The sequence below is a fragment of the Macrobrachium rosenbergii genome, chromosome 41 (assembly GCF_040412425.1).
Source record: "Macrobrachium rosenbergii isolate ZJJX-2024 chromosome 41, ASM4041242v1, whole genome shotgun sequence".
NCBI classification, from domain to species: Eukaryota; Metazoa; Arthropoda; class Malacostraca; order Decapoda; family Palaemonidae; genus Macrobrachium; species Macrobrachium rosenbergii.
The window spans coordinates 57,594,437-57,619,581 of NC_089781.1; the positions used below are offsets into that span (position 1 = coordinate 57,594,437).

Below are 25,145 nucleotides of genomic sequence, written 5' to 3' on the forward strand. Positions count from 1 at the left end.
GAAACTCTTGTTGCGGAGTGACGTGTCACCAGACTTAGCAGAGTTCTGAAACGGACCAGTATGTAGTGTAATTAATAGGATGTAAGTTAGGCCCCAAGGTAAACTTAGTTCTTCATATTATTCTTTGCTTTTCTTAGCATTTTCAAAATACACCATATGACAAGGAAATATTATTTCATTAGTATCTCCCTCCTATGTCGGATCTACATGGCGACAAATAATAAAAAAAATTCTCATTTAATCGAAGGAAAAAAAAAGAAGTGTGAAAATAGGGCATCCTTGTTTAGCATTCTCCAGAGATCTTCCAGAAACCTGATTTTAACCATTAAATTCCATGAGCGCTCTGAGAACCTCCTTGCGAACAACTTATGCCTAGCACTAATTTTACTGAGCTCCAGTGTCCACAGGTTGTGAAGGGCCACGTCTCACACGCCTCAGTTCTAGGAGTCTTTCATTCCATTAATTGTAGAACCATGTGATGGTCTCTTTATCAGCATTATTGATACCACAGGCCATAATGTTTCGTCGATCACGGTCTTGTTTTTGTATGCAACATTTGTTTGTTAGTTTCTCGTTGCTTACTGTCTTTGTTGATATCTTTTCACATATTACTCCTTTAGTTTGTGGAGGATTGCATCATTAATTAATGGAGTATCAAATATATGCTTTGATGAGCTTTCGTCGGGCCAGAGGCCAGCCTCTTCTCCCCGGTCCCTATTTATTATGCAGATTGAAGGTACCTTGGTTCAAGCTACGGAACGCTATTGAACTTCCCCAGGTTGGGGCATCGTCGTCTGAACCCTGCCTATGTTACTTTTGACGACATGAAAGAACTAGAAATGATAATGTTGATGGTGAAGTTTTATGAGTGAATTTCATAAACAAGGAATATGCAGTGTTTATATTTCACTTCAATATATATATATGAAATATATATATATATATATATATATATATATATATATATATATATATATATATATATATATATATATATATATATATGTGTGTGTGTGTGTGTGTGTGTGTGTGTGTATGTATGTATGTATGTATGTATGTATGTATGTATGTATATATATATATATATATATATATATATATATATATATATATATATATATATATATATATATATATATATATATATATATATAATAACATGGTAAATAGAACTAGCTTACATCGAAAAATTTTAACTGACGCACGACTCAAGAATCAATAGAACGAGAGAGTACATAATACTATCCCATTTGAGTACCAATGGCCCAATGGAAAGAAAAGGTAATTAAACAGCTAAACCTTTTATCACATGCATAGTGAGTCAGTATAAAGATATGTTTAGTTTCTGGCAGGTGCTTACTTTGAAGAAAAAACTGAGAGACTATGTTACAACATTTGCCTGAAAGAGAGGTCCTCAGCGTTAGAACGAAATCCGTGTTGTGAGTCTGCCGCCGAGCCTTTTCTATTATAGGAGATAAGGACACCCTGTGTTCTCCTACGCCGTTTGGGCAATGACTCTATCGCCATGCCTCCAAGGAAGACGAGAGGGACTTAGAAGGCTGCTGGGTTAACGGACATTAAACAAATTGCTGAAGCGGGGATGACTTACGTGCATATCAAATTCATGATGAGTGTTATTTGAGAAAGAGTCCATTAAATTTACTCGAGCTCTTAACCTTGCTAAAATATAAATGTACATATACAAATTTTTAAAAATATGCATGAACTTGAATTTCGTTGTATATGTTAATGTGCTGATATTTGTTGCAGTTTCTCTATATGTAACGAAAGACACGACGGTTATGTGATACTCGAAATTTCCCCAATGCTGCTTGCTTGAGAAATGTTTCGTGTGCAGCGTCAACATGTGTTTTGTAGAGGCAAGAGCACTGTGCTCTCTGAGGCAGGATTTCTAGTGAGGGTTGAGTCACATCATGCATGTCGAGGCAGAGTACTGTAACTGAGGGATAAATCCCCGTCAAGCGACGGATACTTAGTTTACCTTAGGAAATGTCTAGGTTAAGCTAGAATAAGTGCTGAAGTAGGGCATAATAGATAACATCAGTATTCAAGATATCTTCGCAAGATATCTTTTAAAAGTAAAACGTCATTTCAATGGAGATTTCCTTTTCAAGCCCTTTAATCAATAGGATGACAATATCAAGGCTAGGATTGCTTGTTTGGGAGACAGTCCGTACACTCTATTCTCTGCTGGTCACATCGTGATTCTCGTGAAGAAAAATTCAGCTATTTGGTATTTTATTTTGATTAAAACAGAACCTCTAATGAAACCACCTTTTCGCGAGGCCTATGGCTCTAAAGAAAAGCTTTCTGGGGCAATAAAAACAAATTTCTCAGGATCCACATTCTGCTTCATCAGTAAACAAGGGAGATCTGAATTTGCTTGCTACAGTAATTCTACAAGCACATTTCAAAGATGGCATCTATCTAATAAAAAGAAATTTCAGCGCTTTCTTTTTCGTGAAGGCCAGTTGTTACTTTAATTCCCAGATAAGATATATATATATATATATATATATATATATATATATATATATATATATATATATATATATATATATATATATATATATATATATATATATTATTATATAAATTAATGTGCTTAAGAAGAAAGTATAATACCAACAGTGAAAAAGGTTTGATGAACAGATCAGAAACACTTTACAAATAAACATAAACTTCCAAAAAAGAACAGATATTTCATTCCCCGCTGGATGGAGACAGAGCAGTATGTTGGCGACAAATAAAAATACATTAATTACTTTTGATATTAATGAGCTTCTAAAAGGATGAAGGAGAGAAATTATTGTCGCAGTATAAGGAAAATAACAAGAAGGGGTTGCAGGCATTATTGTGGCATGACAGGATGTCGAGAGAGTAAATAAAACACAACAGACGGTTTGACAGAAGAAGAGCCTTAAGAAATTAGGATCTAGTGCGTATGGGTGCAGCATGTCATAGAAAGTACCCGTGAGAAAGTTAAGTACATCTTAGTTTAACCAGACCACTGAACTGATTAATAGCTCTCCTAGGGCTGGCCCGAAGGATTGGATTTATTTTACGTGGCTAAGAACCAACTGGTTACCTAGCAATGGGACCTACAGCTTATTGTGGAATCCGAACCACATTATGACGAGAAATTAATTTCTATCACCAGAAATAAATTCCTCTAATTCTTCATTGGCCGGTCGGAGAGTCGAACGCTGGGCCAACAGTGTGCTAGTCGAGAGCTCTACCCACCCCTCCAATGAAGAACTGTAACGAGACCTACAGCTTATTGTGGAATCCGAACCACATTGTACCGAGAAATGGATTTCTATCACCAGAAATAAATTCCTCTAATTCTTCATTGGCCGGCCGGAGACTCGAACTCGGGCCTAGCAGAGTGCTAGCCGAGAACTCTACCGACTCGTCCAACGAGGAACTTACCCGTGAGAAAAGGTTATAAGTAGCTTATAATATATATTACTGATGCTAGAACTGCCAGAGAAACAATGGCGGAATTTTAAGAATGTCTGTTGGTAAGGAAGGTTAGTTACGAGCTTGGTGGAGTAAAAACTTCTGTGAGTAGGCCTTCGTGTAGATCTGAGAGAAGAATGGGCTTCGACTTTGCAGCTTATTAGTAATCTGTAGAGGCAGTGATGTAAGATGTCTGGTTAGGAAATAAATGTAAATACAATGACTGTGCAGTGCCTGGTGCATTTCTGAACTGCATTATTGATTATTATAGAGAATAGGCCTAACTGTAAAGTACAGGAGGTCGTGAGATTATGAAAACCATAACAATGAAATGATGAATATTAGAGAGGACATTCGGAGACTATGAGTGTTGTATTCTCTTATATATGTATGAAAATTGTCACAGGAGATTGTAGACGAGAAAGGATGAGTCGCAGAGTAAGTGGTGGAAGAAAAGTAGGTATTTTGTGATAGAAGGGTTTCAAAAGAAGCAAAATATATGAAATCCAAAATTCTCATATTTTGTCACGTCTCCTTCAAAGACCAGGTGACGGTTATTCACTACAAACATTTCAAAGAAGCAGATGTTGTAGAGAAAAGCCTATTAAATGAGAAAGGAGAGAATATTAGAATAGAGGAAATGGAAAATGTGTGCCAGGTAAAAGCACTTACCTGAGTTTTAGAGGACGTTTATCTAGTAGGGAAAATTAGAAGTGATTTACAGATGAGAACTATGTGTATTTTTCAGTCGGGAGTCCAGGGATGAAAGAGAAGCGAAAGACTGAGAGACAGTAAATATAGTGACAGAAGAATTCAATGGGAACGGTTCTGAAGTCATCAAAAAGTGAGAGTAAATGGTTCAGGACATGAATTAAGGTTGCGTCCTCGAACTATTACTATTTTTCATTTTTTTAGTTTGAAGCCATAACCTTTGGAGAAGTATGAATGTGGCATAGTATATATATATATATATATATATATATATATATATATATATATATATATATATATATATATATATATATATATATATATATATATATATATATATATATATATATATATATATATATATATATATATATATATATATATATATATATATATATATATATATATATATATATATATATATATATATATATATATATATATATATATATATATATATATATATATATATATATATATATATATATATATATGTGTGTGTATACATATATATATATATATATATATATATATATATATATATATATATATATATATATATATATATATATATATATATATATATATATATATATATATGTGTGTGTGTGTGTGTGTGTGTGTGTGTGAAAGGGTTGGGATTAGAAGGCTGCAGTATCACATCTATTTAACAAAATCCCATTTATCATATTACTGGCCTGCACCCTTTTTCTTGACCCCAGCTGTTTCTGACGCCCATTAACATCTGGGTGGACAGGTGGATGGTAGTAGTGAATTATTTTTTAGGTTTTTTTGGTCAATTATGATCCGGCAGTTTTGTCTCATACGCCACTGTTATTGGTCTTCTCGTTGTTTTCAGCCAAATCTTTCCCTTGGAAAAGGTTTTATGTCAATGGAACCTTCATAGGTATTCTAGCTTCTTTTTAGAACCAATTTCTCTCTAAGGCAAGAAATATTTCAACTCAGTCAATGAAAATCAATCAAAATTTCTAAGCATAAGAGCATGAACCAGGAAGAATCCGTTTGATGTGTACAAGCTACCACAATGATTGATATGATCTGTGCTTCCAGAACTAATGTCACTGACAGCAAGTATGTGGCATATAAACCAAAGCAGTATAAATTTTGAACTCTACTGCTAATAGTCTTAGCTGTAAAAAATTACTGTTATCTTCATATATAGCAAACTGTAACTTTTGCATAGCATTCTGCTTCTGGATAAGGCTCCCAGTGTCACAGGTTCAATAACAAATTAGATCACTGGAGGAGCTTACCAGTTAAGCAGAACCTAATTAACAAACAACAGTTTAACCACTAATACAGTCAAAATACAAAACAGTTAGCACAAAAGTGGAAATCAAGAAAAATTGTATATATCTTAACCTTTACAACTGACATAAATTTACATTTGGTCTCTACTTAGAGTAATTCTGTAGTCTGTACGGGATATTTCCCATTCAGGAGTGTTATTTACCAAATACACATAGGATATCTCTAACAGGGATATTACTCGTCGAACCCTACGGTGCACACCCACACAAGACAGATTTTCATGAAGGACAAACATCCACCCAGAGAATGACCTCTTTGTACAGAGCGGACTTCATCACATACACACACACACAGGGTGGGCCTCCACTCACACAGGACGAGACCTCCACACAGATAGATAGATAGATCTCCCATAGCTGCTTTTGTCAAACCTTACCAACTTTAACTGGTACTACTTCAGCCACTTTCCGAAGTAGCCTATATCTCCTTCTGGCAAGGAATCTAATACAAGCCGGATCTTGGGGGTTCTCCGTCACCTGTATTGATCAAATGAGGCTGATTACACAAGAGTCAAAACCATCAGGTACCTTAAACTAATGTACTGTTTTAAAATTAAATACACTAAAACATTCATGAACCTGATTTTATAAAATCACAAATGAACTTGTGACACTCCTTCAGGCCTTTGGTAAGCGATGACACTGAATTCCGTAGTAAAATGGCAACTACTGTGCTTGGTTGCTCAGGTGCCTGTTTGCTTGGAAAGCAGACAGTGCCAGTGACTCTGTGGTGATTCAGAGCATAAGTGGAACTCGTCAGTCTAACGTGAATCCGATTCTATAGTGCAACCAATTTCATTGGTTTTTCGTAATCACAGGATTCGTCAAAATTGTGACGAAAGGATGTCATACCAGTTTGGTAAAATGCTTGACTCAGCATCTAACCTTAATGTTCCGCAGCCTTTTTGCCCACATATTTCTTAGAATATTTAGTTCCTCCTTTTTTTCTTCAAAGAAGGATGAAAGCGAAGGTTGTTTCATTCCATCAGCACAAAGTAAAGAAATAAGTTCTTACTGCCTGTAGACTGACAACTTGTCTTCTTGCCTCGCGTCACAGCCCGTTTCTTACCCCCGTAGTGTTTCTAAGCTCTTTTGATTGGTCATTTTTCAGAAAATGAATGATCCAGTCCACCTTTTTAAAGAAGGAATATTAACTTATGTCTTTATTCAAATCTGATCCCATATTACATGTTCCTGAATAAGGTTCTCCAATTGAGGAGTTGTATCTCTGCAACGTCGTGAAATGATATGATTATGACGGTTCATGCGACTGAAAACAGTCAGCTGTGGTTTGAAGGAGGTTCAGTTTAAAAACTCGCCTCCGTTGCAACTGCTGCTGTGGTCATATCAATGTCTTGAAGACTAATTACTGGTATTTGACAGCTATTTATGTAAGAAAAAATAACTGTTAAACAATGGCAAATAACTTTTAAGCTATTGTTTGTGCAAATGCAAATAATGATCGTAAAGCAAATTGTGGCGTTTAATAAATGTTTATCTTATAGTTTTTTATTCCTTTATTTAGCACGTTTTCATTCTCTTCATTGCAGATCAAGATACTCCAGAGGAAAATTAAAATTTGGATTGAAGATGAGAAATATTTATTCAGTCTCCCATTTACTCAGTGTACTGCGTCACTTGAGTCAAATGACAAAACAGAAACCTATCAGACATTGAAAGCAAATCTATACTGCAAATATTATATATCTAATAGAACATGATTAATTGAAGATATGCAATCCTTTCTCTTTGCTTAAGTACATTTGTCTTGGAATAAGTATACTAAGGTAATGCGCGCGTATATATGTATATAATGTATATGCACCGTATTTGCACATCTAAATATTTTTATAATACTGCATGTTCTAATCATACAGCTTCACTGTATATTGCATAAGCTGAAAAGGTTTATTATTATTATTATTATTATTATTATTATTATTATTATTATTATTATTATTATTATTATTATTATTATCTGCTCTCATAATATCCTCCCCGGTTTTTGTCTAGCTTTTAATTTTCCTAATTATCTCCCTTAGTCGGCAGGAAACGCAAGGGGTATAAGAAACAAATAGATATTGAATGTAAACCATCATTAAGGATATACATTTGCTCCACACAGCTTCCTTCCACCTGTAGCCAAATAGAAGTGAAAGGAAAGGCGGAGCAACATTTGTGAAAATGAAGCTAATTATATGATGAACGTACCTTGAAAAGACTTCTAGCAACGTAGCAGCAGAGAAATAACTTCTTTAACGACTGTTTGCATTGGAGTAACTAAGAGAAATGATACTTGGCATCCGCTATGTATCCGCTTTGCAAGAAGCTTTCCTTGCGTGTTGTGTGTCTCTAAGGGATCCCGGGAGCGACGGAGAGATCATAGAAGCCTCCTGCCAGGCTCTCTGGCGGCGTCGGGATTCTTCCCTCCTGTTTGCGTGACCCCTTGCAAAATTCAAGAATTAAAACTACGAATAAGGGATCTTTCCTAGATAGTGACCCCGCAAAGGTTTTAACTCGGTATGTATTCACCTTTGCGGCGTGTTTAGTACAAGCCCGTTGGAGATTACCGTAAAAACATAAACAAAAGACTGCAAATATCATAAAGATAATGACCCCCAAGAAATATTAATCCTAGATAACGACCCCTGAAAACCCTTGGGGGTCACTATCTAGAAACATTCCGAATAAACCTTGCAAGATTTCAGAAAATTTATCCCCAAATAGAGTTCAGTCTCTCTCTCTCTCTCTCTCTCTCTCTCTCTCTCTCTCTCTCTCTCTTACGCTCAAACACACTTACACACTTCACTCCAACATTTGATGTTGCTTTTTTAATATAACTTTATCTTTTCCTCGGTCTTTCCCTTTCTCTCCTTTCGAACGTATGAATTAGTTTTAAACCTAGGCTTTCTGATCGATTATGGAAATCTGGACATTAAGAAAGCTTACCATCATGTGCACACATGTCCCCAAGTGCGGAGAAGATTCTTTTTAAGTAGGCTAAGTATAAATTAATAATCGCTCATACAATGTCATCAAATTAGAGTATGAATAGAAATCCCAGTCGCCGCTGTAAATACATTCCTTATTTAACAAAAAGTTTACCCACATCGCCATCACCGCCGAATTTACTGTTGAAGCCAAAAGGGGCCTTTATCTGTATAATTATTCAGTTTTTCCTATATCAACTAGTCCTCAGTCGTAGGAAGAGTCATTTACACTTTGGGTAAAAGTGGCAGGAAGAACAGAGAGGAAAATCCGCTTTGATCCGTGATTAAAACTATTCATAGCACAGTGGGAAGACAATGAATGCAGAATGACGTCACTCATTCAACCATTTGAAAGCAGAGGAAAATGAACAGGACTGAGCCCAATCCCTTATCACACGGAGACGAGTGGTGAGAAGGTTTGGGAGACGAGCCATAGGGGCGGAGGGCCGGGAGTAGGTGGGCGGGGGTAGGGGGAGGAGGTGGCGGGCCGGTTAAGTCCGATTGAAGCTTCCTTGTTTGGCTGACGGAGGCCTGGCCTTGAGGTGGTGCGACTCTGGTGCTGGCTTTTTCTGACACCAATTCCACTGAAGCAGCAGGAAATCAAACGGAAAGATTTTCGGAGTAATGAACAACCCCAGTGGACGTGAGGTCCACCCAATTTATGGATGCACATTCATTGGTCGTTTGTCTAGCTATCAGTCTGCTCGGCTACTTAACCCTCAGTTTAAAAGATTATGTTAGCTTAAGATTACATTAATAGTAGTATATGCACTCGCTCACGTGTGCAAGTACAAGCCTATTTATTTCTTAAAAAAAGGCTTGGTATTTTTTTGAATTAAGACTAGGCACTGCAAAGATTCTTCAGATGGGATATCATCACTTTCTTTCAATGTAGTTTACAGATGGCCATTATTTGTCGCACGTTAATTCTATGCACACACACACATACACTGTATGTATATATATATATATATATATATATATATATATATATATATATATATATATATATATATATATAATATATACACACATACATAGTTCTATCACTCCCCTTTGTCCCACGTGGAAGGCGTGGCCTCCTTGTTTCTGAGCGAATCACCAGGGATGAGGTCGCCCATTTTACACAGTATTTACAGCTCGGTGGGAAACAACATACCAGATATGAGCAACGGACCTAGCAGACGTGAACAGGCAGTGGACTTAAGCCACGTCACCGAGGTATAGTGAACTGGGTATTAGACGATATTCATGACTTAATATGTGTTAACATTAAAAGGTCATGTACACACACACACACACACATATATATTCACCAGGTAATATTTTAGACGATTAGACGCAACTGAACCAAGTCATCTTCACTTTACGCACTGAATTTATAAGGCCAGTGACAAGAGAGGCTGTCACGGGCTGGACTTCCAGGAAGACGATCTCCCCGACCCTATGGTGTGGGTTGCACTGGATTTGACATACAGAAGTAATAAATAGATATATGGGTATGTTTCATATATATATATATATATATATATATATATATATATATATATATATATATATATATATATATATGTGTGTGTGTGTGTGTGTATATACATACATATATACACACATTATATATATATATATATATATATATATATATATATATATATATATATATATATATATATATGTGTGTGTGTGTGTATGTATGTATATATATACATACACACACACACACACACACACACACACACACATATATATATATATGTATATATATATATATATATATATATATATATATATATATATATATATATATATATATATATATATATATATATACAGAGAGAGAGAGAGAGAGAGAGAGAGAGAGAGAGAGAGAGAGGCTGTTATGCGTACACATATGAACTGTTAAGAACTACTAAGAAGTACTTACTGTTTAAATGAAGATATGCTGTATGTATCTGCATGCACATTCATAAGTGTTCATTGGATTTTCTTGTGTTATTTTAAATAGACTGAGAAAATCACTTGTCCGTAAAGCTCCTGTTGTATAATGGCTTTATGATTATGGATTGTTATTGTGGATAAAAGAAGGCGGATTAGCAGATTATATACATTCTTACTTTTTTAAATACGTGAGATACTGCAATAAGGGAAGACAAGACGGAAGTCATTAGCGCAGTTATCGTCTAAGGTTGAACTTTTGTGTGACGACATTTCCAACACACCTTATCTGCTTCAATCACCAATGCATACGTGTCATTCTATTAACCATTAAGAGCACTTGTGTACAGTACAATGCATAATTCACACACATCTAGTCTTTCACCTCATGGTCTGTTTCATGAATATTTAAAACTTCCTTTTAACAGTTATGCCACAATGTCCACCGACATACATTAGTATATCAAACTATCCTTCCTTCCTTCAAATAATTTCGATTTACAAAGAGTTTTGAGCGAGTCCTAAGCCAGCTTCACCCTCTTTCCAACTAACGCTACCAGCTGGAGGGGAGGGTCCCGGTCCAGCGCTTCCTTCTGATCTCCGCTTCTTACTTTGATAACCTTCAGCATTCCAGATTTTCAGACAATTGATCACATTAGCTTCCACATTTATTCTTTTATTCCTTTATGCATTGGCTTGTTTTTTTCTCCTTACCTCCAGAAGAGTTTAATGAAGCTTCTGCCTTGGCATCGTTTACTTTATAGTTGACTCTCTCTCTCTCTCTCTCTCTCTCTCTCTCTCTCTCTTGTCAACCATAACTATCTTTACTAGAAAACTTGTTTAACTGCCACCAGTCCCATTTCACGATTTTGCTCTTGGTAACTCTTGTAAATATCTCTTGTCTATAACACAAATCTCTACAATTTCTGTTTGATATCACCAGTGCAGACCATCCTCTGTCTCTACATATATACAGTATATATATATATATATATATATATATATATATATATATATATATATATATATATATATATATATATATATATATATATATATATATTATATGCACACATACATACATGTACTGTATGTATATATATACATATATATATATATACAGTATATTAAATTCTACATATATGTATACATATACACACAACAAACACACACACACACACACACACACACATATATATATATATATATATATATATATATATATATATATATATATATATAAATATATATAAATATATATATATATCTATACATATATATATATACATATATATATATATATATATATATATATATATATATATATATATATATATATATATATATATATAAAAGGTAATAGATAAAGATATGGAATAAAGACAAGAATAGCTTCAACATGAAAGGAGCAAGTAAAAGCTTCTGAAATTAACTAACAGCATACGATTTGTACGATAGATTGGAGCAGTGTTTAGAGTTCGGTAGGTCTGAGACATATGAGGAGAACGACACCAAGGGAGTGCTGGCTGCGCAATGTGAAAGCAGGAAGGGCCCGAGTGTCCAGGAAGCTCACAGGCGCAGGCAGCAGAAAGGTGAGTGGCTCAATTCACGTTGAAGGGTCGAAGTGATGTTGATGAGATTTTGAGTAGCAACAGAAATGGATTTTGTTGGGGTGCAGCCTTGATTCAGCAGCTGAAGGATGAACTTGATAGCGGCTGTTGCTGTGTCTCCACTTAGCGAAGTACTGTTAGGAGGCAGGTCCCATTCGTGTATATATATATATATAAATAAAAAAATGTACCTATATATATATATATATATATATATATATATATATATATATATATATATATATATATATATATATATATATATATATATATATATATATGTAACATACATACATACATACATATATATATATATATATATATATATATATATATATATATATATATATATATATATATATATATATATATATATATATATATATATATATATGTATATATGTGTGTGTGTGTGTATAAGTCGATCACGAAAATATGGAACGTGATGATTAGGCTATATAAATGAAGACGAAGACAAAATCCTCTCTTTCTCTTTCCTTCGTAGATTTTGTCTTATATATATATATATATATATATATATATATATATATATATATATATATATATATATATATATATATATATATATATATATATACATATATATAGTATGTATATATGTGTGTGTATGTGTGTGTGTGATGCAGCACGAAGGAACGCGTGCTTGAGAATATAACTAAATCCACGTCAGAAGGTGTGAACTTGAAAATGTAGAATAAACTAAAAAGTAATTGTTCACAGACCCGGTTTTCACTCACCTTCTGACGTGGATTTAGTTATATATATATATATATATATATATATATATATATATATATATATATATATATATATATATATATATATATACATATACATATACATATGTATATGTGTGTGTGTGTGTATGTGTATGTCGAATACTATAACGTGCTTTTTAACTAGATTTCCTGGCCAGATGAAGCGATCGAGTAGACAAGGGTTCATACTAAAAACGATTGATATCAACTGCACATACAAAAGACAGTCTATAAAAGTGAGATAAAAATTCAACTTACTCAAGTGTGACTTTATAAGGGATATATTTAAGGGGTTGTCTTATAAGCAAGTTTCTCACAATATCCGACACACATGCCTTCTCTCTTTCTCTCTCTCTCTCTCTTTTTATACATTTATATATATACATACATATATGTGTGTGTGTGTGTGTATTTATATGTATATATATATATATATATATATATATATATATATATATATATATATATATATATATATATATATATATATATATATATATATATATATATATATATATATATATATATATATATATATATATATATATATATATATATATATATATATATATATATATATATATATATTTATTTATTTATTTATTATATACTAAAAGTTCAGTAGCATGGGCAAACTAGTTCCTATTTTTCTTAGGGTTCCTGGAGGTTTTGAGCTTTCTCTGAGGACAGCGGCACTTGGAGAAGAATAAGGATCGACATAAATGACGCGTCCATGATGGCTGAAGATGTGACGGGCGGAGAGGAAGAGGACGAGGACGAGGAAGAGGAAGAAGAAGGCCATTCCTCTCCTTTTGTCCTCCGTCATCAGTCCGTTCCTCTCTCCCTCCTTGTGAGGTGTGCCACAGGAAGGGAGCGAGAGCATCCGAGGGCAGGACGAGCAAGAAGAAGAATAGGCGTTTCTCTGATGCTTGGTTTCACTTAACTCAAATTGGCTTTTGGTTAGTGAAGGGCGGCACCTCTCTACAGCGACTCCGTCATCCCACACGTGTTTGTATCAGCAATTAACGCCCGCTCTTGGTGTTAGTCAGGCCAAGTGCTTGTTCAAATATGCATAATGAAAGGCCACAGGACGGATCCAACAAGTGACTACCATTATTTAATACGTACTCCCGTCATAGAAGCAAGCTACCCCCTTATTTTCACGTCCAAACCGCGGTCCTGGCATTTCTGCAGTTGTAAAGAAGCTGCTGGTGTAAGAAGCGACCGGTAGATGGCAGTGGACCGGGTGGGTGGGCGTGGTAGGCGGAGCTGTTGATTCGGTGGGTGGGGCGTTGAGAAGGCAGGGTGGCGAGGTGGCCCCAATTGGCACTTGACGTCCAGGGCGGGAGGGAGGCCAGCGACACACTGATAGCACGGGGGTGGGGCTTATGATACAGGCCCCGCCCATGTGGGTTCCGTCAGCCTGCTGAGTGATAACTTGTACGAGATCAGTATAAGTTGAGTACTTGGTCTGTCGTGAGGTAGTTGTTTGGCCCTAAGTATGGTGATTGTTTGGTCTACCTGGTAATCAGACCTGTAACCACTGTAATCACGGCACAGTGGACTATCATTAGAGTGACCTCTCCAGTCATATTGTGACCCCCTTGTGACCTAATCTTACGATTGGTGATTTGCTTGACCCTCTCCCGCATCAATGATGCTGACCGATCTCAATATTGCCAATCGGGCGGACATTTACACATCGGAGAAAGGAGGCCTCGTAAGTATGACAGAACGCATCATAGATGTTCTTTACGGTAACACTTTTTCCAACGCATGACGAAGCTCAGCCGCCGATGATTTATGTCGTCGTGTCCCTGGAGACGCTTCGGTATGGCCGCTGTCTTCTCTCAAACGCTATAGGGGCGGCCCATAACTTATTGGATACCCCGTGTTAATTTTATTTTAGTTTTTTCTTCTCTCTTTCTGTTCTGATTTTCCCCTTTGCCTCCGTTAGTTCTTTATGCATTTCGCTGAATGATTCGTGTGGCTGCGGACAGCGGCAGCAGCAGCAGCAGCAGCAACAGCAGCAGAAACCCTGAGTTCCACCTGGGGTCAGTCTTCCCCCTTAAATATGAAGGGATTTCCCCCTCCCCTTTTCCAGCCTTCGCCACCCACCACAAGCTTAAGAGCAGACGGAGCTGGTGATAGGAAAAGAGGGGGAATATGCTGCCGCCCAAATGACTACCTTGGCACCCAAATTGCAATTAGAGTTACGGAGGAGGAGGGAATTTCATACGGTCCGAGCGAGGGTGTGGGCGCTTAGTTGGTCGGCGGATGGACGAGTGCGACTGAGGTGTGCTTCCTTTCCACTGCTTCTAATCCTTATCGCATTTTGCCGTCGCCGCCGCTGGCAATTGATTCCTTTTGCTTGACAATCAAATGCGCGACTCTCTTGCCATACCCACGTCTCTGGAGGACTTCTTCCATTACTGTAAACCACAAGTTTTCCGATTTCTCTCTCGGGCGCCTTGCATCCCTGCCTAAGAGCTTGAACTGCACCGGGCCCACCTATTTATTTGTACCAACGCTTCCGCTAAACTACCGAAGAGGTATTTCGTCATTCCGGAAGCCCTTCGAAATTCCCAGGTCCGTCGTATAAGATGCAGAAGTGCAGAGACAGAAGCGGTTCTTATTCCGAGCGCAATGACGTAGCGGGAGCCGACGTGAACCTGTGGTAGCGGCAATCGCTGTCTCCAATCAACGGCGGCGTTCTGTCGTCGGCGTTGAGTTGAAGTTGCTAGCGGGCGGCGGCGGGCGGTTCTGGTGAGAGTGACAGGAAGAGTGGGATAGGAGGAGGAGGAGGAGGGGGAGGAGGAGGAGGAGGTGGAGAAGGAATGACGATGGTGGAGGAGGTGGAGGTGGAGGTAGTGGTGGTGGTGGTGGAGGGCAGCAGCAGCAGTTGTTGCGTGTGCAGGCTGCAGATGATCCTGCCTTGGATGGCGTTGGCCCTTGCTCAGTGTCACAGTCGCCTTGTGGTGGTGATATAGGTCGTTGTGGTTGGTGGTGGTGTGTGGTGTGTGTGTGTGTGTGTGTGGTATAGAGAGAGAGGGAGAGAGAGAGAGAGAGAGAGAAAGAACGAGAGGTGGCGATGAAGTTAAGACTCATGATGTGGTGTGGGGCGCTCGCCTACGCCAGCAGCTGACACGAGTATAGATAGATAGCAGTGCCACTCTCGACCACACAAATTCTTCTGTCTTCTTCTCTCTTGTGGGCCTCTACTCACTGAGCAAAGAGATCACCGGGGCACACCGCCCGCCTCCTGATATCCTGCTGGCCACGTCCTCTGTCACACGAGGACTGCGTCCGTGTCTTCTCTCGTCCTCCTAAGCGACTCAAGGGCAGCGGAACCATTTATCCTGGATTTTTTCAACTGATTCAGAAAGAGTAAACCATTCAAACTATATTCAATGCTAAGAAAAAGCTTCCTTTGGAATGAAGAAATCTGATTTTCACAATACAGATATTTTCTTTTCGTGCAAAAGAATTCACGGTGAGAATGTATGATACACATGCGAATTCAAATTAGAAAAGCGAATGATGTTCAAAAGAAATATAGTGTAGTGAACTAAAATAATATCATGATGATGAATTTAATATGAAATGGGTTGCTAGTAAATGCAAACAGTTCCATTATATTGGCAGGATCGTTGTGAATTGTGTTTGTTTGCACCGGAATTGTTCCCCAGGACAGTTGAATTCTTGTCAAATCGAGCAAGCGCGCGGTGGTGATTTCGATAGGAGAACGCCTCCCGACTCATACAACTTCATACAACAACCCGTTTGTGGCCTTTCTCAAGCACCTTGCCAGTGATATACTTCGTGATATTTTCTACTTCACATTATTTGCATCTCAGGATGGACAGAAAGTCCCTGGTAGGTTTTGGATTTTTTCAGGTTTTACTTAGGTTCTCTCTTTACGTCCCCCAAAATGACATTTTAATATTAGTCCTAGAATATTTCTCTGATCACCTTCTTTTTACAATTTTTCATATGGTATTCCTCTCTAATCATTTATGATTTTTGGGATATAATAAGAATAAGTGCTATGCATTAACGCTCAAATGCTGTCTTGTCTAGATTTAATGGGGTTTTTACAGAAATATTGGAATCACAATAGAGTTCGATGGAGTTATGAAAACTCAAGTTTTTTTTATCCGAAATTGAGTGACATTCAAAACTTTATTCACTATGTTTTTATTTAAGTTTTAAGCACGTGTCGTTTTTATTAACTTCTAAATTTATCACTATTTTTACTGCTGTGCCGAGATACCTTTTACTTTTTTTTCTTTTAGCGTTTTTGAGACTTAGCTGTGAATATGAAAGTAGCCCGACTAAGGAGGGAAGAGGAACGCGCGCACTTAGCGATTTATTCCTGTAGCCTACTTTGGAGCAACTAGGCTGACGAAAAAAGATTTGGATCGTTGTTGAAAATATGACCTTCCTTCAGCCATCGGAATGGCGTGTGCTTGTTTTCTTTTTGCGTCTTGTCTGACAAGATCGTTCAAATGACGACGGCGTGTTAGCGCTCGTGGGATGATTGACGGACGGATCCGGTGCACGAGCGGAATACCGCTCTGCCGCCAGCGGCCCCCTTGACTCATTTGCGATGTCTAGAGATAATGAAGATATACCTGGAAATGGCTCAGGGAATCAGAGTGTAAAATATAACTTTCTGAATTCTCGACTGATGTTCATTGACAATGATCTTCTCTAAATCAAAATTCGCGCTCATTCGTCATTTCTTTTAAGGGGCTGATGCAGCGTGTCACTGCTTTCTCAAACTTGACTCTTCTCACTCGGCAGTTGGAGCCGAAACGCAGTTCCGGAGACCTCTTGCCACACGACGGACGTCTTTGTCGTAGGAGACTGAGCGTAAATACTGACAGAGTGATTGACATTCTTCATACTTCATTATTTTTGTATTATGCTCGAAGAAATTCTTCCTCGTGGTTTAATTTATCGTCTATTGATTTTATACATTAATAATAATATGCTTTTGAAATTGCGTTGTTACGACTAAACTTGCTCATTTCTTCCTATTTACTGAGTTAGTTTATTTGGAGTATCCATCTATTTCAGTGGAAACGAGTGTCGGCGTGTCACAGTGGTTTTAGCAAATACGCTGTTGAGACCTTTTTCTAGTTTGTAATTTCATAAGTTACGATTCATTCCTGTAAAACTGGAACTTTTGCAAGTAGCCAATTCCGCGTTCATAACGTGATGTATTTGCTTTCAAGTTAAACCGAATTGATTTCCGAAAGCCGGTTATATTGCAACCGCACAACAATTCTTTTCTGGTTTTGAGGGATAATTAAATAGCTCTTAAAATGGAACAACACCGACAATACTACTACTACTACTACTACTACTACTAATAATAATAATAATAATAATAATAATAATAATAATAATAATTACGGCGCTGTCATGTAAGACTGCTATTAGGTGGAACTGGTCTGAGATGTACTTTGCTCATGTTAATATTGCGTAGTGGAGTTAGCGATAAAGCTGCGCGGATTTTAATCGTCGAGATATGATTCACCTTCCTCTGTGCTGGAAGAAGTACAAATGGCTTCCTCCTGTTAGATCCTCTTCGATTGTTTATGAGGATTCCTCATCCATCAGCGGCAAGCGCAGTTGAGGATAATAGTAACCGCAACTTCTATGCAGCGCAGACTGATAGGAACTGCTGCACTGCATGCCGTTACTGGGGCTAAATGGCCCAGCGCTACGGTAATGATTGATCCCGAGTGTTCTCCAGATGATGACCAGATGGCTCTAAATCAACATCAGTTCTTCACGATGATCCCAACCCGGACTTGAGTGTTTTGTGTGTAGCACTTGAAAAGAGAGACCTTATTAAATATGAGTGCTGTGTGTTTGATGATCTTGTAAGAGATCAAGAGTCCAGAAAGACGATGTTTTTCTCATCTAAGACTATCCGCGTCTGTCCAAGATGTGGTCGGTCAGCAGTCGAAATGCTGAAGGCTTCCAAGTCCAGACCTTTTGCTGCTCCTTCTCACTCCGTCCTATCGATTTAGATATCAGAAATGTGGCCTCTTTTCCTCTTTCTCGTCTTCTTCACCAAAAGTTGGTATCATCAGCATTATTATTATTATTATTATTATTATTATTATTATTATTATTATTATTATTATTATTATTATTATTATTATTTTGGTTGATTCTGAAATGAATCTGGTTGAACAGTATTTCTTCAAAAAGAAGTACCTAAAATGAGACCAAATTCATGTGAAACGATATTTAACAAATATTCAGGTATCTGACTATATAAAACATATGAAATAGTTTCTGTTATAGTTTGAGTCACTTGTGATAACGTATATTTAAGCCTACACAAGGATATTAAAATTAGAATTAGAATTCCAGTGACAATCCTGAATAATTGATTCCTTCCGGTGAGCAGTCTCCGGACAGGAGCGATTTTCTGTTTAACAGCGAGAGTCATTTTGAGGATTAGAAAAATTTACGACGTCATTCATTGCCATTCTAAAGTAACTGATTATGTGAATGAGTTATATTCGTGACGAGAGCCATTACTCTGTTACGAAGTTATTGTGAGTGCAAATTATTTCGAGTTTCACCTTTGGCAATTCTTGCACCAGTTCCTTCCTTGCCAACGGAATATCGTTGTCAAATCGTCCGTGCAAGATCAACTGTAGGGAGAAAGTGCTGATCTTTCCTAGATAGTGACCCCCAAGGGTTTTAACCCGGTATGTATCCACCTTTGCGGCGTGTTTAGCTAGCCCGTTGGGGATGACCGTAAAAATATAAACAAAAGACTGTAAATATCATAAAGATAATGATCCCCAAGAAATATTAGTCCTAGATAACGACCCCCGAAAACCCTTGAGGGTCACTATCTAGGAAAGATCCGAGAGCGCTAAACTGGAATGCCGGTAGAGTACAGCGTCGCCGGCGATAGGCAGACCTAATTTCCAGACAGAAAATCTCTGCTCGTTCAGCATAAAACATTTAAAATTATATGCTAAACCAAATCTGCTTTCTTGCACCAATTAAACGTTCTCTAACTGCGCATAATTCCTCGAATTTCTCCGCCATCGGCCATTTCGATATTATCAACCGCTATTTCATTTGTGATATATTGGAAACGAATTGTGCAGGCTACGGTGTTCAAAGTCTGCTGTATTCCTCTCTTATATATTGTACTTTTTTCGTATGTGAAAGGTGTTTATAGTAGAATATAGACAGGGGACTTGATACAGTGACATTACTCTGATGTTGACTACTTGTTCTCGTTGCATTGTTTTATATGATTTATGTGTTGTTATGTTAACCAGCTCAAAGTCCGTAACGTTATTTTCAATTTCCTCCCGTTTCACTTTGAATATTGTATCGAAGGAAGACAATAAATTATTTTGAAGGGTTCCATTCATAATTCAATTGCCCATATGAATATTATGATGTATAGCACCGGAACGAACCATCGTCATCGCTTCTCCTCTTATCAAGTCAGCTTTACGAAATAGCACCGCGATTTATATCGGAAAATACTGTAGTCTATGCTTTGAAAAGCCTCTTGGGAAATGCCTATTAGTATTTGTTTTCAATTATCACTTGTACTATGTAAATAATCTCAAATTCCTGACGGGGCGGTTGTTTATTATATTATTATTATTATTATTATTATTATTATTATTATTATTATTATTATTATTATTATTATTATTGTTATAGTTGTTTTTGTTGTTGTTGATTTTTATTATTATTATTATTATTATTATTATTATTATTATTATTATTATTATTATTATTATTATTATTATTATATTATTATTATGCTGCAAATTCGATCCAAAGTGATTTGAAATTTTAACTTTACCCAAATAAATATGAAACAGTTTGGAAGGACCTGGTTTGGTGCTTTTAATGTTACTGAATCCCTGCTTTGCAAAGACCTTGTTATTCAGCTGAGTGTCGTAAAAAAGAAAGTTATATCAACTCGAATTTTCAAAAGGCGAATCAGTCATAATGCATGCACGTTTAAACGTATATCCTGCTAAGCGATTACAGGCACTGGGCTTGGATTACTTTTGAGACTAATATTTTTACTGAAGAAAACTTCCGTTGACATACAATATTTTGCCATTTTATGAGCAAAAAAAAAAAAATCATGAATTTTAAAATAAGATTTTCGATAACGGTCTACAAAATTTAAAATTCCAGTAAAATTTTATGGTTAGCACACGTCAAAGTAATGTGAGATTCTTTTCTCTTTTCAAGCAGTCAGTTACGATTGATCCTTACTTGTGTCCACATTTCTTAGAAAATTTAATACGAAAAACATAATATGCTAAATATTTCTAGTGCACACCATCTGACCTTTCGATAGTACACGCCATTTTCACAGTTTTCATTTCAGCCTAAAACAATATCATTGCAAAGTCAAATGAGTCCTTTAGACAATAGCAATAAATGTCAGTGCTCATCTGTTGTGATGGCGCTTTAAGACAGCGTCCACCTTTCGACACACTTGCACCAGGTGCATATATTACATCCTAGCAACTTTTGCAAAGTCCGAAAAAAAAGACCAGGAATGTAAAGTAGCGGCATAACTTATCTTTCCCTTCCTTCAGAGGAGATGATGATCTCGGTGACTTCATACACGTCTGTTATGGAGGTGTGGAAGAAAGGACCGCAGATTGAAAACTTGCCGATGGCATTTCCGTAATAACTACAAATAAATCATTCTTTCACGAAGCAGCTAAGCATTTCTGAATGTCCTGGTGACTGACTAATGCGAACGAAACTTTAAAAATACTAATCTCTGTTTTCCTGTTATTTTTTTTACCGGGTATGTCCATTAATTGAATGGAGGCCAACAGTTCCAGTGTACTTGATGAAAAATCGTTAATTGAGCATTTATTTCGTGGCAAAATATGTAGAAATAAAATTTGCTTCAAGATTTATAAACCTGCATGGCATAATATAGACGTGACGTGGCCTTATCCCTTTTAGTTTTTAATCAAATATGGGAAACAAAAATGAAACGCATTTTATGATTTGTTGAGAATGCTCGGTAAGTCCCAGATATAGTTTTGTTTTAACGCAATTTCAAGTTATGATAAGACGCGCAGAGGCTTATTTTTATTCTTTTGACATTAAGACACAATTAAGGATAACAGAGTGCTCCATCTTGGACAAACAGCGAATAATAATAATAATAATAATAATAATAATAATAATAATAATAATAATGATAATAATAATAATAATAAATTCTTGATCATGGTAAATAAGATAAATGCTTTCAAGACTAACGATGCCATTCCTGGCACCACAGAAAATTGTTAGCCATTCCCATTTTAATGGAAAGAGATATTAATTCCCATAAGCAAGCCAGACAACGGCATTATGCTTTATAGCATATGGCTTACAACCGCCGTCAATAAGAGACTTGGATCACGAACCCCACCAGGCAGCAAATCGGATTTAGACGATCGCCAACTTATGTCGCGCCTCCAAATCTCCTTCATCGGAAGGGAAGGCCATCGCGCGCTCCCTCCATGGAGGAAGATTTATTTGTAAATTCGTCTTTACTCACTCTTTTTCCCTTCATTCGGAATAGGATGTTTCAGTGTCCCATGACTGGAGTCTGTGCACGTCATGTAGCTTCATTTAAGAAATGGCTGGGGTTTTCTTTTCACTACCATTGCCAATGATGTAGTTCCACCCCAAGTTTTGCGCATACAAACTCGCTTTTGACGTTGACCGTTGCCCATGCTACTTTTACGGCACTTACTTCTCAGACTTCATTTATTTTTATCCGTCGAAAAATTATACACACGTAAGGGAGAGAGAGAGGGAGAGAGCGAGAGAGAGAGAGAGAGAGAGAGAATTCCATCATATGTGACGAATAGATTAGCGCCACGCATATCGTCACCAAAATCGATACTTGCATTTTGTTCAAGAGAATCTCCATTTTCGTTTGTTCTATTTCCTTATCGTCCATTCCAAGAGGCCTGTGTGTTTGCATCGCATTAAGTTTGGCGTACGTCAGTAAAGGTACCACTTGCAACTTTTTTTGTAATGTCAACAACCAGAACAAAATTTATAATAATAATAATACTTGGTTAGAGATTGTAAAAACTAAAAAATCCTGTTCCGGCTTTCTGAATATATACAATTATTTATGTTTTAAAATTTTTTCTCTGCGTTTGGTCAAGGTATAATGTTTTCTTCAATAATAATAATAATAATAATAATAATAATAATAATAATAATAATAATAATAATAATAACAGATATTGTATATGAAGATGCTGAGGAAGAAAAGAACATCTTTAGGCAAGCGGAACCCATAACCCATGATAGTTAGACTATAAGTTTTAGGCAAATAATATCAACATAAATTGTAATAATGATAAAAATTACATAGCTGCTGTCAAGTGTGATAAGTGGAGAAATTAATTTTAATAGCTCATATCCTGTTTCCCATAACTATTTATTTCCTCGTGAGCGAGTTTTGTGTTTATAACTAAGCAAGCCAGTTAGGGAATGTGTTCAAAATAAAAGTAATATCAGACCACACGCTTTCAGCAGTGGATCGACGGTAGAACTGAATGACTTCCAATTTTATCCAGGAGAAAGAACAGAACAGAATGTCCGAGAGACGAGTCCGTATTCATTAGGCTCAACAGTCCAGTACGCGATTCGAAAAGTCCGGCCTTTTCATTATTCATTTTATGATTTGTGAAAAGCGGTGAGTTTCATTTTGGGATCCTTCAATAACTTATACAGCCCCAGGAATTTTCCACCTTTCATTTCCCTTTGATGCAGCTCTGGCTTTAGAGAATCTTAGGAAACACCTGCGTCCCTATGTTGCTGCAGAAAACGACGCCCAGTGGTTCACTCGTTCACGGAGAATGGAGCTTCGTAGGACTCCAGAAGGATGCGATCAATTTACCCTTGTTGAAAATAATCTTCCGAAGGGGAAGTGTGATACAAAATTGCTCCTCTGGGGAAACATATCTCTTTCGTAGACTGCAGCCTCTCGAAGCTAAACATTTCTGAAACCGGGAATCACTATCCGACAGAACATCTGTCATCTCTCTCTCTCTCTCTCTCTCTCTCTCTCTCTCTCTCTCTGCGATGGTTTTCTTGCCGTGTAACAATCTAAACAGCAATCGTGCGATTGGGTTCCCGTATTCAAATTTTAGTATTTCTCAAGGTTAATTACCATTTTCATTAATAATCTTACGTTGCTTAAGATTTTCACATTTACCATGAAGAATCAAATTAAGTAGCATCAACTTAAGCCTCATGGCTACAATTTCTAGAAAAACCTAAAAAGAAATATTTCTCTCATGTTCACAATATACAGAAAATACTTGTTTAGTTACTTTTTGTACTTAGCCTAATTAGTTACACAATGTACATAACTTTTGATTTGTTTATGTAACTCTCTCTCTCTCTCTCTCTCTCTCTCTCTCTCTCTCTCTCCCCGTAATCATAAGGCGTCCGGAGTCCTGATACGGCATGGAAGTTGAGCAGCTTTTAAGTGTTGGAGGAAAGGGAGTGCTTGCGTGCTTGGGGCAAGATCTGAGAGTGGCCGACATTATTGGCAGTTGAGCACTCTGTGATCGTCGCCATTTTAAGTGACCAGTTAATGCGAGAATTGCCAATATGAATGTCATCATGACTTTTAATATTATTGGTAGTAAAAGTAACTGCGATTATTGGTAAAATACCAGAAACGCTACTGTCCGGAGAATTTTGCCTAATTATGGTAAATATAACTTTCACTCTTACTTACGGGCCAGCAGCCATTCCATAACAATCAATTTTATCTGCACCTCAAATACAAACAATTAGCAAATTTCCAATCTCTCTCTCTCTCTCTCTCTCTCTCTCTCTCTCTCTCTCTCTCTCTCTCTCTCTCTCTCTCCCCGTTGTGTTTAGTTCAGCCTCATCTCATTGTATTTTTAAAAGATGACGACACTGGGTAAGTTTACATTTAGAATGATAAAGTGTGAATAGGAATGACAACTAAGTGACTAAAGAGGCCAGTGTTATTGATGCACCATAAATCAGAAATAGGAAGCAATCGACTTCGAGTATTTGCAGAGGGCGTCGAGCGTCGTCTGCCGAATTCGTCTTACTTTTCGTCCCCGGCAGAGAGGCAACGGTGTTCTTGCAGTTCGCGCGAAAATGGCCGAGGGAGGCCGAGTTCTCGATACAAATTCATGCTCTCTGATTTTGGACTTAAAGGACGCCATTAGTAGCAAACATGAAATTGTTGTCAGAATATTTCATCAATGA

At 37.0% G+C, this 25,145-nt stretch overlaps 1 protein-coding gene across 3 annotated transcripts in view; it reads left to right on the top strand.

Annotated features, from left to right (window-relative positions):
• Positions 1-14,136: 14,136 nt before the first annotated feature.
• LOC136826869 (transcription factor Sp9-like) overlaps positions 14,137-25,145 on the top strand; it is a 114,455-nt gene continuing 103,446 nt past the window's right edge. The window contains exon 1 of one of the 3 annotated variants that reach the window (XM_067084381.1): positions 14,137-14,559. In XM_067084381.1, coding sequence (XP_066940482.1) covers positions 14,494-14,559 — 66 coding nt within the window. In that variant the 5' untranslated portion in view covers positions 14,137-14,493. Of the gene's footprint in view, positions 14,560-15,087; positions 16,716-25,145 lie in introns of those variants that run through there. The other 2 variants (XM_067084383.1, XM_067084382.1) reach the window with 2 other exon arrangements.